This window comes from Antedon bifida, chromosome 8 (genome assembly GCF_963402885.1).
Source record: "Antedon bifida chromosome 8, ecAntBifi1.1, whole genome shotgun sequence".
NCBI classification, from domain to species: Eukaryota; Metazoa; Echinodermata; class Crinoidea; order Comatulida; family Antedonidae; genus Antedon; species Antedon bifida.
Window position 1 is genome coordinate 14,096,415 of NC_136233.1, and position 15,242 is coordinate 14,111,656.

Sequence of the window (15,242 nt, forward strand, 5' to 3'; positions counted from 1 at the left end):
ATGAAACTGGTTAATATAGCATAATTGACATGCGCAGAACCCATTATTCGACTCTGCGCATGTTTATTATGCTATAGTAACCATTTATGTCAAAAAATAAAAGGGTCGAAAATTGGCCATTATTCGAAAATTTCCCTTACTATAGTACAGGGATTTTTTCCAAAAATTGCCAAAATTCGAACTTTTTAGTTTTCGATAAAACTGGTTACTATAGCACAATTGACATGCGCAGAACGCATTATTCGACTCTGCGCATGTTTATAATGCTATAGTAACCATTTATGTCAAAAAATAAAAGGGTCGAAAAATGGCCATTTTTCGAAAATTTCCCTTACTAGGCCTATAGTACAGGGATTTTTTTCAAAAAATGACCAATTTTCGACCTTTTTATTTTTCGATAAAACTGGTTACTATAGCACAATTGACATGAGCAAAACCCATTATTCGACTCTGCGCATGTTTATAATGCTATAGTAACCATTTATGTCACAAAATAAAAGGGTCGAAAATTGGCCGTTTTTCGAAAATTTCCCTTACTATAGTACAGGGATTTTTTTCAAAAAATTACCAATTTTCGACCTTTTTTTTCTTCGATAAAACTGGTTACTATAGCACAATTGACATGCGCAGAACCCATTATTCGACTCTGCGCATGTTTATTATGCTATAGTAACCATTTATGTCAAAAAATAAAAGGGTCGAAAAATTGCCATTTTTTGAAAATTTCCCTTACTATAGTACAGGGATTTTTTCAAAAAATGACCAATTTTCGACCTTTTTATTTTTCGATAAAACTGGTTACTATAGCACAATTGACATGCGCAGAACGCATTATTCGACTCTGCGCATGTTTATAATGCTATAGTAACCATTTATGTCAAAAAATAAAAGGGTCGAAAATTGGCCATTTTTCGAAAATTTCCCTTACTATAGTACAGGATTTTTTAAAAAAATGACCAATTTTCGACCTTTTTAGTTTTCGATAAAACTGGTTACTATAGCACAATTGACATGCGCAGAACCCATTATTCGACTCTGCGCATGTTTATTATGCTATAGTAACTATTTATGTCAACAAAAAAAAGGGTCGAAAATTGGCCATTTTCCAAACATTTCCCTTACTATAGTACAGGGATTTTTTCAAAAAATGATCAATTTTCGACCTTTTTTTTTTCGATAAAACTGGTTACTATAGCACAATTGACATGCGCAGAACCCATTATTCGACTCTGCGCATGTTTATTATGCTATAGTAACCATTTATATCAAAAAATAAAAGGGTCGAAAAATGGCCATTTTTCGAAAATTTCCCTGTACTATAGCACAGGGATTTTTTTCCAAAAATGACCAATTTTCGACCTTTTTATTTTTCGATAAAACTGATTACTATAGCATAATTAACATGCGCAGAACCCATTATTCGACTCTGAGCATGTTTATTATGCTATAGTAACCATTTATGTCAAAAAATATAAAGGTCGGAAATTGGCCATTTTTCGAAAATTTCCCTGTACTATAGCACAGGGATTTTTTCCAAAAATGACCAATTTTCGACCTTTTTATTTTTCGATAAAACTGGTTACTATAGCACAATTGACATGCGCAGAACCCATTATTCGACTCTGCGCATGTTTATTATGCTATAGTAACCATTTATATCAAAAAATAAAAGGGTCGAAAAATGGCCATTTTTCGAAAATTTCCCTTACTATAGTACAGGGATTTTTTCAAAAAATGACCAATTTTCGACCTTTTTATTTTTCGATAAAACTGGTTACTATAGCACAATTGACATGCGCAGAACCCATTATTCGACCCTGAGCATGTTTATTATGCTATAGTAACCATTTATGTCAAAAAATAAAAGGGTCGAAAAATGGCCATTTTTCGAAAATTTCCCTTACTATAGTACAGGGATATTTTCAAAAAATGACCAATTTTCGACCTTTTTATTTTTCGATAAAACTGGTTACTATAGCACAATTGACATGCGCAGAACGCATTATTCGACTCTGCGCATGTTTATAATGCTATAGTAACCATTTATGTCAAAAAATAAAATGGTCGAAAATTGGCCATTTTTCGAAAATTTCTCTTACTATAGTACAGGGATTTTTTCAAAAAATTACCAATTTTCGACCTTTTTGTATTTTTCGATAAAACTGGTTACTATAGCACAATTGACATGAGCAGAACGCATTATTCGACTCTGCGCATGTTTATAATGCTATAGTAACCATTTATGTCAAAAAATAAAAGGGTCGAAAAATGGCCATTTTTCGAAAATTTCCCTTACCATAGTACAGGGATTTTTTTCAAAAAATGACCAATTTTCGACCTTTTTATTTTTCGATAAAACTGGTTACTATAGCACAATTGACATGAGCAAAACCCATTATTCGACTCTGCGCATGTTTATTATGCTATAGTAACCATTTATGTCAAAAAATAAAAGGGTCGAAAAATGGCCATTTTTCGAAAATTTCCCTTACTAGTACAGGGATTTTTTCAAAAAATGACCAATTTTCGACCTTTTTATTTTTCGATAAAACTGGTTACTATAGCACAATTGACATGCGCAGAACCCATTATTCGACTCTGCGCATGTTTATTATGCTATAGTAACCATTTATGTCAAAAAATAAAAGGGTCAAAAATTGGCCATTTTTCGAAAATTTCCCTGTACTATTGCACAGGGATTTTTTCCAAAAATGACCAATTTTCGACCTTTTTATTTTTCGATAAAACTGGTTACTATAGCACAATTGACATGCGCAGAACCCATTATTCGACTCTGAGCATGTTTATTATGCTTTAGTAACCATTTATGGCACAAAATAAAATGATCGAAAATTGGTCATTTTTCGAAAATTCCCTGTATCATAGTAGCTTAATAGACATGCGGAGAACCCATTATTCGACTCTGCGCATGTTTATTATGCTATAGTAACCATATATGTCACAAAATAAAAGCGTCAAAAATTGGTCCTTTTTCGTACAGGGATTTTTTCAAAAAATTGCAAAATTTCGACCTTTCTAATTATGATATAGTAAAACCAGTTGTCAAAAAATAAAAGTGTTAAAATGTTGGTGACTTTTTAACAACAAGGCCATATACATGACATAGTGAGCTGTAGAGTCACGTTTGCACGCGACTAACAATTCCTGTAATATACATTTAAAAGGGTGAATCTAAATATATTTTCAATATTTCATCTTGTTTATTGATATACTATGCATGTACATTGGTCTTAATTACTTAAAGCTTATTTAAACCACTGTCAAGTAGTGTGAACTAAAGACAAACAAAAACATGAGATGTATATTATAGTGGTTCAACACAGACATAAAAACAACCATGTGGACCTACAGTAACCATGTCGAACCACAGTAACCGTGTCAGACCACAACAACAATCTAACTGTAGAAAAAGCAGCATAGATTATAAAATAAAAGGGTACATTTGTAGTTCATTTTCAGCTTGAGCCAAATGATCATTGTTACAGACATTTACACAATATAAAAGTATTTTTTACAGAAAAAAGATTCTAGCTAAAAGATCTTCATTATTTGTATTGCTTGAACAGATAAACTAAAACAATTTAAAGCTATGTTCACATTAAGCTTGGATTCTATGGAGTGGCTTATCCTTGGTGTGTTAAGCCGTGTCTACACTCCCCATATATGGTCATGATGATGTCAAATCATGACCATATTTAGGCATATCACTAGCATATTTGGGCACATCAAATTTTGATAGTGTAGACAGAGCTTAACACGAAAAATAAAAAGGGACAACCAACCATTGAATACTCTAGGGTACCTTAGGTTTTTGATAACATACGTGCATTTTTTAGGAATACAGATTGGCTTAGTGTGAACTAAACCTATTTCGTTCATCAGACAGGAATCTGGGCTCAGTGTAGGACGTGGGCTTACAAGAAGTATATTTCATTTGTTGTAATGCACCCAGAGACCAGCTGATCCTTATCTGTAAAAATTTGTCATGATTAGAATAAAATATTTAAAATAGCTAAATTTTAGTGTTTAATAATATATTTTAGTTTACTAAAATCAGGGAAGTTTTTGTTGCCTTTAAATTTGCATATAAGATTATTCTTAATACTTGTGATTGTTTCATTTTCACTAAGGCCAAGAATGGAAAATAAAATGAATTTAAATTGTAGTGTAATATTTCATTGCTGTTTTATTTCTAAAGGCAGACTGTTTATAAATTTGAATGCCTTAATTTGTTTTCAAACTTGCTAAAAGTTAACTTAGATAAAAACAACAAATTATGTTTTTGAGCTTTAAAATTATATTAACAACACATGCAATTTATGTATTTTAATCTTAAATAAAAAAAATGTCTTTAAAATATAATGATAAAAGTATAACGCACTGAACTGTTATATTCTTTTAAAATATAACAATAAAATAATAAATGATAATTTACATAAGCTTAAAAAAATATGAACATTACTTACAATATCTTGGAAGAAGTTTACATGTTAGCTTATTTACATTAATATCTACATTATATTTATGTTTTTTTATGGTCCAATTTTATTTCTAAGATCATGCAGCTGTATTACTAAATGCACTCTCTAACGTTATGACCGTCTTTGGTTAAATAAAAATAAGTATATAACAATAATTACACTTAATAAAGTATACTGTCATTATATTGCAAGTTTCCACGGCAACAACATATATATATTATAAATTGAGCCTATATTACGTATTTTTCAAATCATTACTTAAGTAGATTATAAATGATTCTAAAATCTCTATTGTCTTCATGAAAGTCAAAAACATTCTCCAAGTTCTCTCTATACATTATCAAAATTCTTACTAAATCATCTTTATTAAAAAAAAAGATGTACATTTAACGTACTATATTGAAAAACCCTTTTGTGTTGCAAATAATACACATGTTATAGTCTTTCAACATGAATGCACTAGTTACATTAACACATTAGGCATCAAGACATGTTGACTTATATTTGCAAAACACAGTTTGTATATATCTGGCACGATATGGTATTTTACACGGAAATGCAGCCAATCAGATATTTATAAAATCGGTTTTGTTTGTTGTTGATAACTTCTCAATACAGGAAATTATTAACCGAATGTCAACCCAGACTTGACCTTCATCAGTTTAGGGCGGGATTCTCTTGGGGCTGACCTCTTATATAGCACCAGTATGTCCGTCAGACACTGTACGATGAAATGATAGAATAGCGTACTTCATCTTCTTCGTAGTTTCAACAAATTCTAAGATTGGTGGATCTTCTGTAATTTATAAAAAAAAAAAGAGAAAGACTTTAATAACAAAATTAAATTTTCAAATTGTTGCAAATTAGAACTGAACTACATATGTACCGTTATTTAAACCAAAGCTACCTATGTACCTTTTCACAGTTTTCTTGAAACATGTGATGAGTTGCTACTGGCAACAGATGAACTGCTTGAAATGGAGTCATCACCACGACGATTGCTGCCAAACATACTCTCATCTGAGCTGCTCTTTGTCAGTGATGACCCAACAGTATGTGCTGGTTGGTTTGGATGGCATTTAACAAGACTTGGAAAATCAGAGATCTCTGCAACGCTCTCGTAATGAGTCTCTAACATCAATGAGCTTATCATGGAACTGCTGTTTGTTGTGCTTGAACTACTGCTTTCATTTGATAAAACAGAAAACGGTCGTTGGTGTCCTGATACCTGATGATGATCGAACGAAGCCACTGAGATGGAATTTCTTGTACGTATACCTCGGTTTTTAAATTCAATTGCACGGTCGTTTATCTGGTCTTCATTCGGTTTAATGTCAATGCATGGTTTGCTACCAATACCCATGTACGACAGTTCAGAAAGGCGTGACTCTGTAAAGATAAAGAATTAAAAGAATACAGTCAGGTTGCGGTAACATTACATATATTTGTTCAACAAAGAATTAAGAATTGGTCAAACTATAATAACTACTACTGCAGAAAAATGCATTTGTGTTAATAATAATTATGATGAATATAATATATTTATGAATAACGAGTGAATTTAGCGAATGACAAATTTAAGTTTAAGGAATATGTATGTGTTTTATTCTGTGAAAGTTTTCCTATTGTCAGAACAATCTTGGTAACTTTCTACGATTATAATAACAGTCATGTAAGAATTCCATCAACGGCTTTCAAAATAAGGTCAAGAATACAAGGCCATTTGACAAGTACGCCGCTATTAACAAACCGGGTCCGACTCATTGAGAAACATATAACCATGTTCCTTCGCTGGGACTCGGGGAGTTGGTAATTGTTTGTTGGTGACTCAGCAAAGGAAATAGTTATTATGTCTAATGAATAATGTTTCTGAGCTGAGAGAATACAGACCAGACTGATGTCAATGTCAGATACCACCTGAGACAAGAAGTGACCAATCGAAAAGTCCTACATAATCACAGCTTTTTCTCATTTATAAAACCACTCATAGAAAGAATTCAATTAAGAAATAATACTTTTACTAAAATGAATTTACTAATTTCATATCCTGAGTGACCATATAATGGAGAAGGTTGTGACAACTTGAACCAGTGACATACATTGCATAATAAATGCACTGTACCACTTAGATCAATAATAATTAAAACTTTAGCAAACTAAATTAATAAATTTTCCTTTGTTATACCCCTATTAAAGGGACAAGATGCAATATATGTTTTAACACTACAGCCCACTCATATTCAGGGGATACTATATAGTAGTAGTATATAGTAGTATAATAAATTCATATTCATAACAATGTTTTTCAAATAAGAAATATAGTTAAGAACATACATTTTGGCCCTAAAAAAGAATATTCCCATTTAGCAGCAACATCCTGTACCTATTCAACGCTTCTATTGTCTTCAATTACCTGTTTATTGAACTTAAATGAAATAAAGGAACTCGCTAACTAAAAATACTTTGAAAAGAACAGAAGGTGGCCGATGTTTTCAAGTGTTCCCTAAATTAGAACTGAAAATAACGACAAAATCCGATGTTGACGATACGACACAGACAATCGCGTTGATCCCGCGGGAAAAGAACATGCAACTGCTATCATACCAAAGCCATCAAATATAATGTAACGTAATCAAATTAATTAAAACATGGACCAGCATTCGGGAAATGAAAACTTGTTTGAGAGACAAGGAATAAACAGGAAAGCAAAAACACTAGAGAATTTAAAGGAAGCAAGAAAAAAAACACATAGATGAATGTACAATGTGTCATATATTCTACGGTTTTTATTTTAGCCAATTAAAGAACTGAATTGGTTTGGATGTCTGTCAACCGATTTTAATTCTTTACCCCTTTCTATATATCCATGACAGATATTAAATTTTAAATTGGATCAAAATTTTTAATAATATTTGTATCAGTGTCAAATTGAAGTGATATCAATCACAATAAAAAATTTCTGACATTCAATTATAATTTTAAAATCTACGATTGAACAGATAAAGCACAGATAATAATGATGTAAATGGCGAAAATAAAAGAAAAACAAAACAATAAAATATATATTTAAAAAAAACACAAAATTTACAACAAAATGATTTTGAATCTAATGTGACTCTACCTTTACTCTTTACTGCCTGTCTCCATAGCAACTGTGTAATCTCATCAACCCATTCTTTCTTTACGTGGACAGAGGGCGCATGTAGAGTGTAGCGTTTGTCTTTGTGTTTCATTCGTCTGAACCAGATTTCAAACTTGAGGCCGCTTTCACCAACGCTTTCTGTAATTCCAATGTCGGTCGTCTGTAGAATAACAAATATTTCAATTTTTTAATTTCAGAAAGATAAGTCATCAAAATAAGTCTTATTTTTGGGGATTCAACTACATTCACTGTATACCATTTCACTTTCATTAATCTTAAATATAATAAATGTTTTGTTTTCACTTGGTACATTTAAAACCAGAAACCCCAAATATCTTGTTTTTAGGATGATATCAGAGGATACACATATTAATTCAAAGGAAGAATCGATTATTATTTGTCATAAATGTTCTTATATTGTTTTTTTACACCCCTTTTTTGGGACAAATAAAACGATAAACATGTATTAAAACAGTTGTTGTGATGAAGATCAGTATTTCCTTTAAATGACAAATGTGTAGGAAATAGGGTTTTTATACTGGTCAGAAGAGAGGGGCTTCAAAGGGCTATCATGTCCACATAGGTCCCAAAAACATCTGCCGCCTAAGTAGTGTGTAGATCTTGTCAAGATAGCAGTGTATTGAGATTGATCATAGCAACAACATATACATATTTGAAACTATTCCGCATATCCTAAGTTTGGTTATTCTACAGGATAATCCGTATGGAGCACAGCTGCACAAATAAGTTGCACAAATGCGTCTAGTTTGCTTGACAGGAAACGAAGGTTTGTCTTATTAGTGGTTTTCATTATGTAAGCACAAATCCAACAGTAAAATTAATCAGCAATCACAGGATATGAAAAAAAAAATCCAGTTTTGTCCTTGAACATAAGACAGAATTTGAACGCAGAACTCTGAACTAAATTGGGTAAGCACCAGCCACCTATGGCACCTACTTACAGAAACAAAAAGACAATGTATCAGATAGGTGGTAATCACCCTGATACAGGGGTTATTTTGTAAACCAGTTTCGATGGGGTAACCCCCTACTTGTCTCGAATGATGAACAGGGTTCTTTTAAAGTGCACACGGGTTATAACTGTGTACACTGGACCTACGGTTTATAGTCCTTATTTGAGAAGACTTGCTCCACCGCCAGAACTAAGAGTGAGTCGGCTTCGAAACCATGTCGATATTGTTTAAGTACAGTAAACAGCGCCCCTGCCTTAACCGCTCAATACAGTAGTCTGAGTAGAACCACTAATAGGGTGAACGTTTACAGTACGTAACACCCTGAATAGTTGGCCATACAAATAAACAAACACAATACAGTAGTCTGAGTAGAACCACTAAAAGGGTGAACGTTTACAGTACGTAACACCCTGAATAAATAAACAAACACACACAATACCTTGAGACTGGACTTGTATTGGTAATGATCATGTCCTTTACCAGCTTGACGCGTTTTCGTGAATACTACCGTGTCCTCAAACAGAAAGATGTGGCGCCAACATTTTTTCTTGCCTCGGTAAACGAGAAACTCTTCTTGTCGTATCAACTGGCCTTGTTCATGTAGTGTAATCTATTAAAATAATATTTTATCAAATTTGTAAAACATTGGATAATATATATTAATATATATTAGGGGTGTATCAAAGGAGAAGTTTTGTTGTATGTATGCTTGAACATATAAGACAACAAAGGTTATGATTTGTTTTAGAGAATTGGTTTGATAGTCATAAATTTATAACAAAATTGTTTAATTTTAAATTATTAAATAGGTTGATTTTATTTCTGGGTAGCAATACATCTTTGAAATGGTGAATTAATTGTAACTGTTGGTACCGAAATAATGAAATATAAAAATTAATTTTCTAGAATTATATTATAGACTTGCTCGTTTGTTAACGAGTAATCAATTATAATGCACATGTTGTTCGCTAATTAGCCGAGTTACCAAGGGAACGGTCAACGAACAACAGGAAATCTTGGCTTCCTTGGCAGCGATCTTAAGAGGGCCTATGCTTCGGCGTGTCATCTCCCGCGAGAGCTACGTTCGTTGGACGAACATAAACAGCTGAGACTGTGATAAACATCACGTCCTGAGATAAGAATCGCTGTTATCTTATTAATATCTACGCTTTATTTCTCGCAACCTGTTGCCGGCATCATGCTGTGCGCGGACCCTGGAGTGATATCAGGATTGACGGCAATGAAGAGTTTCAGCTCATGTTTTATCTGAGTCATTCATTTACTCCGTTCATTGTTTGACACATTCAATCAGCTGCATTAACTGTCGTAAATGTTAATGCATTACTTTGAGCATACCAACTCCTTAGGGACGAGATACTCGCGCAAACAATACACATACTCTTAGCGCTACTTCGATTAAAAATAAATTTTTACAAGGAGATTATGTGAGAGATGTACGAGTTTCTTATCAATCTATTTGTCCTTCAGTTGCCTATTACCTTATGTTTTTTTAATGTTCATTTAATAAGTGTACTGTTTATTACTTAAATCCACTTACGTCTGAATCTCTGATGGCGTCCATTGCCAGCAAATCATTGCCATGACGAAGCTGGAATTTCACCATTGATTCGGTGGTCTGTAAATAAAAAAGTTTTTAAAATAAATTGTAATCTATCTCAAGAAATGTAGTTTTGTTATATTCATTTTGCATTTCAAAATTGTCTCAACATAACAATGATACAGATAATGAGTCATGACATAATAATGATAACAATGATGATAATGATAACATTGATGATAATGATAACATTGATAACGATAACATTGATAACGATAACATTGATAACGATAACATTGATGATAATGATAACATTGATGATAATGAAAATATTGATAAATGATATTAATGATGATGTTATGATTATAACATGTTGTATAATATATAATATCTGGCAAAAAGTAGAATATCATAATATTAATGTCATTATCATAGGTGGATCCATTTTGGGGCAAGAGCAAAATTTACCTTGAGGTAGGTGAGTAGTTCTTGATTGCTTTCTCCGCACTCCTTTATCAAATCTCTCAGTAGCAGAGCATATTTGCCCATGCGCTGGACTGGTTTTAACAAGTAACTTGCTACGTCCATCTTATCACCAAGTTCATGTTGTTTTGTCTAAAAACAAGAAATAAAAGTAAGCAACATGAATCGCAACATTATTAAACTTTATTTATTAATTTATGTATGAAACAATAATTAATTTGTGAAACAGCTATTTGGTAATATAAGGTCATTTTTGTTCTAATTCAGGTATAAGCCCATGCTGTGGTACAAGTCAAATTTTAAAGTAATTTCTATGCTAAATGATAAGGTTAAAAAAAAAACAATTGAATTAAACGTTGTATTGTACATAACATAGAGGGCAGCAGACAGGATAAGATGAAAGTCAAATGCTTGTCAGAACTGAATTGATCCAGGGGCGAGTCTATTTATAGCTTCTACTAAATCCCTTGGTAAATATTTATTGACTGATATTCTATACAATTATGATAAAAATATCTTTAATGATGGATAGAAACATACAACGATGTTTGTCCAATACCATGCACAATTGTGACATGCATGATTTTGTAATACAATGTTGATGTATTATAATACATGTACACATTAATAATGTATTTGCAAACACAGGTGCAAAAAGCATTTATGTAAATGAATTAATTTGCATACACATCTTAAATGACGTGGCATCCATGTCATTTAAAATAGTTTAAATCATCATTGATGTATATTCTACCTATTAATATTTAAAATGATCCAAGTTTTAAACACAGGTGTTTTAAACACAGGTGGGAAAACTGTTTATGTAAATGAACTAATTTGCATACACACCTTGAAGAAAGAACCATATTCTGCTAATAACTCATCTGATCGTGGTTTATTCTTGTTGTATAAAGCATACAATCCAAAATCTTTGGTCTGTAAAAAGGAAATGAGTTCATAATAAGATTATTAAATGATAATGCCATTAACACAAGGATGATACTCAGAAATTAGGAATATTTTTTAGTTTTAAGTGACTCACATCCCTTTAAATTATGAAGAATCTCATTAATAAGCCATATACTTAATTAGATAATAAGATAGGCTATCCATTAGTCATCCAACATTATGCTTGTTTCTTATTATTGAATATAAAAATAATTAATTTTCATTATATAATTATATTTTTATTATCGATTTCCTAGTAGCTATAAAATATTTACACTTGTTTCCATGGTTACTGACATTTGACCTATAAATATTATTATACTGTACTGTTTACAGCTGAAAAAATCTATGCACTATATTTATTAGTATAGCACAAATCAAAACCCAGTATAACATAAACAATATACCACTCTTCATAAATCTGTTTTATAGCTTACTGACAGGAAAAATGGTTTCACTTTAAAGATATCTCATTAATTTGCAACTACAGGTATACTATCTCATTTTGACTTACATGACGAAGGAAACATTGACACAGATCCATCGGAGCAGCCTCGCAGGTCACGAGGTCATTTAAGAATGAATGTTGATGGAAATCGTAGATTTTCTCGATGTTCCCAAACACCATTGTCCTTTGACCCCTCAGGCCTTGAGGCACGTCATCACGGTCCATTTCAGGGAAATAATTCTGCAACAAGAAAAATTATAAATAAAACTTTTTATTTTCTAAAGGTGGAGGCATGGGTGAAGATTACTATCATAAAATCTTGCAGTGTACTTCACAATATCAATATTTACTAATGCATTTTATCAGTAATAGTCTATCTACTCCTGTATCTAACTACACTATTTATATCTGTTTTTATAGGTGTAAATAAACAGTAGCTATACCATAGTTCTATGCTTAGTGTACACTGTCTACAAATATATAGTTTAATTACACAGATTTGCAGACACTGTGACGCCAGAAATTATAAATATGTTCATTTACATTAACATAAATTTTATATGAGTTTTATCAACAATGTAAACATAATATTACATTGAACATTTTATGGGTATTGCTAAACTGCGCAAACCAATCGCAAACAGCGCAAAATTATAGCTAGGAATTTAGTTCACGAATTATATAATAAATTATAAGTAAATTTGAATATTAATATCTTATATATGAATATTCATATTATCATGAATATTCATAATATTCACCTGCATAATGTATTTTAGAGCCATCACATAGTCCTCCTCTGTCTGTATGATCTCGTCGATGATCATCAACATCTTCTTTCCTTCGTAAAAGTTGCCATCACTCAGCTGCGACTTTAACCGAACTGATTTCAAAGGACTTTCTACTACGGAATTTCTTAGATGGCGGTTAGCTGTATGCGGTTTCCACTGTTGCTCCTGTTAAATAAAGAGTAAATTATTAACCTTTTTTAAAGTAAAGTGTCTCTTAAATAGGGGTATCCTAAAGGATGATTATTATACATCAAATTTAATTGAGGAAATATATGCAGGCTTTCTAAGATAAATCTTGCTGCAGGTGAGTCCTAGGTGGTGGCGGCACTATGTTAATCATGACAATAATATTGAGGAATAGCCAAGATTTGAATCCAGAGTCCTAGAATTAGTAAGCAAGCAAGTCAACAACCAACTTACTGGTATACTTATTTCTTCCTCTTCTTCTACTTCTGCGATTCTATCACTGCCATCCTTTGATGAACTTGATTCCGTAGCCATCTCATGTACCCCACTCTTTCGACTCCTAGAACTATCTGATTTAGTCTCTTCAACTTCTTCCTCCGTGTCTTTCTCCACATAACCTTCATCGACTTTATCATCTGAAGTCGTTTCAACTTTTTCTTCCTCGATCGTCTGCCCGGACATAGACGGGCTTTGCGTTTCAATGGCGGTTTTATTAATTGATTCATCGTTTCTCTCTTGCGTAATATTAAGAGTCCTATCGATATTTTTATCTCCTATAGATATGCCTGAATCTTCCGATACATTACTATGAAACGAGTCTCTGTGTTTAGGAGGTGTAGTGGTTGGTTTAATTTGAGTCCTTCTAAATAATTCTCCATCACTACTATTCCCACTGTTTAACTCAGATTCTTCATTCCTGTTAAACCGTACAGATTTCTCAGGGATAGTTTCCTGTTGTCTTTGTGTCCTTTTTTCCAAAGCATATTTTTCATTTTCTTTCAATTTTAATTTCTCCTTTGCTTCTTGCAGATGTAACAATTTTTTATGTATTAATGAGTTTGATTCACTGCAGCGTTTTTCTGCAAACTCGCATTGTTGAAGACACTTCTGTTTTCGCAGACGTTTTGATAAATCACGCATTTTATCAAATTGCTCTTCCGTGATTGGTGGGTGTTTCTCTAAATAATCATCTATTTTTTTCTCCTGTCCTATGCATTTATCACATGAGTTAATTTCTTCAATACCAAGCATAGCAACAAATTTCATTCCTCCTAGCGCCCATTCATAAGACTGCAAAAAAAAAAAAAAAATTATTATTAAAAGAAATTGTTAATTTTAATTTAAAAAATAAATTATAGTAAAATTTAACATTCAAAAATTGTTAATTGTTGCAAACTTGATATTTTTTTAGAAAAAAAGAAAGATTATATTAAAAAAGAAACATTTATTTGAGATCAATTATCATAATACAGGTAATTACATTTTTTAAAGTGTTGAATATAGTACTTGTAAAATATATTTTAACAACTTTATGAAACTCATAAATCAACATGATTACATATGCTGCCCTCTATCAGCAACTGGTTGACCCCTTTTAGAGTTACACCATAAATCTTGCCGCTGGCTAGACTAGACTAAAGATCTGTCTACACTATCAAACTAGTTTGACAAAAAAGTGTGATGTGCCCAAATATGATAGTGATGTGCCCAAATATGATAGTGATATACTCAAATATGGTAGTGATATGACATTATCATGTTCATATATAGGCACATCACATTAAAAAAAAAAAATAAAGTTTGATCTAGACAGAGCTTAACAATTCATTCCATGGAATAACTAGGTTAGGTAGTATTATTTAAAACCATTTAATCTAAAGATATTTCAGCTATGAGCCCACATTAGATTAAGATTTAAAACAAGAACAATTTTGGATGAAATATTTCATGAATAGTATAGGTAAATAAAGCTATAATTTACAGTACTAAAAGATTAAAACAAAAGTTACAGACAGCTAGCGAATTAACAAACAATAAATTCCAAACGACTGTCTCCAATTAAAAAAAGTAATCATTAATGGTCCTAGTAAATATCAACTATTAATTCCTCCATGTCCTAATTAGATAAGGTTCTAATTAAACAAATGTTCTAGATGTCATCTTATTGGAGGGAGACTTTCCCTGAATATACACATAATTATTACTTATAATCAAGTCTAAAACCAAATCAACTTAATTGTTTTCCTATAATACAAATCACTAACAAAAATATATAAAAATAATAATAATAGAAAAATAAAATGTTGACATCTTTATCCTAATAAAACAATTTTCTGAGTTTCCTTAATTTTCCATGGATATACGGTAATAGAAAATGATATTCTCTATAAATAGCCTACTTACTACTCCACTGAATAATTTCACATAAA

At 31.8% G+C, this 15,242-nt stretch overlaps 1 protein-coding gene across 6 annotated transcripts in view; it reads right to left on the bottom strand.

Moving 5' to 3' along the window:
* Positions 1 to 3,860: 3,860 nt before the first annotated feature.
* Positions 3,861 to 15,242, bottom strand: part of LOC144851134 (puratrophin-1-like) — an 83,049-nt gene continuing 71,667 nt past the window's right edge. For all 6 annotated transcript variants that reach the window (XM_078708681.1, XM_078708680.1, XM_078708678.1 and 3 more), the window contains 10 exons: positions 13,267 to 14,103; positions 12,817 to 13,011; positions 12,122 to 12,295; positions 11,509 to 11,595; positions 10,645 to 10,791; positions 10,177 to 10,254; positions 9,058 to 9,228; positions 7,624 to 7,804; positions 5,418 to 5,891; positions 3,861 to 5,298 (listed from right to left, as the gene is read on the bottom strand). In XM_078708681.1, coding sequence (XP_078564807.1) covers positions 5,422 to 5,891; positions 7,624 to 7,804; positions 9,058 to 9,228; positions 10,177 to 10,254; positions 10,645 to 10,791; positions 11,509 to 11,595; positions 12,122 to 12,295; positions 12,817 to 13,011; positions 13,267 to 14,103 — 2,340 coding nt within the window. In that variant the 3' untranslated portion in view covers positions 3,861 to 5,298; positions 5,418 to 5,421. The remainder of the gene's footprint in view (positions 5,299 to 5,417; positions 5,892 to 7,623; positions 7,805 to 9,057; positions 9,229 to 10,176; positions 10,255 to 10,644; positions 10,792 to 11,508; positions 11,596 to 12,121; positions 12,296 to 12,816; positions 13,012 to 13,266; positions 14,104 to 15,242) is intronic.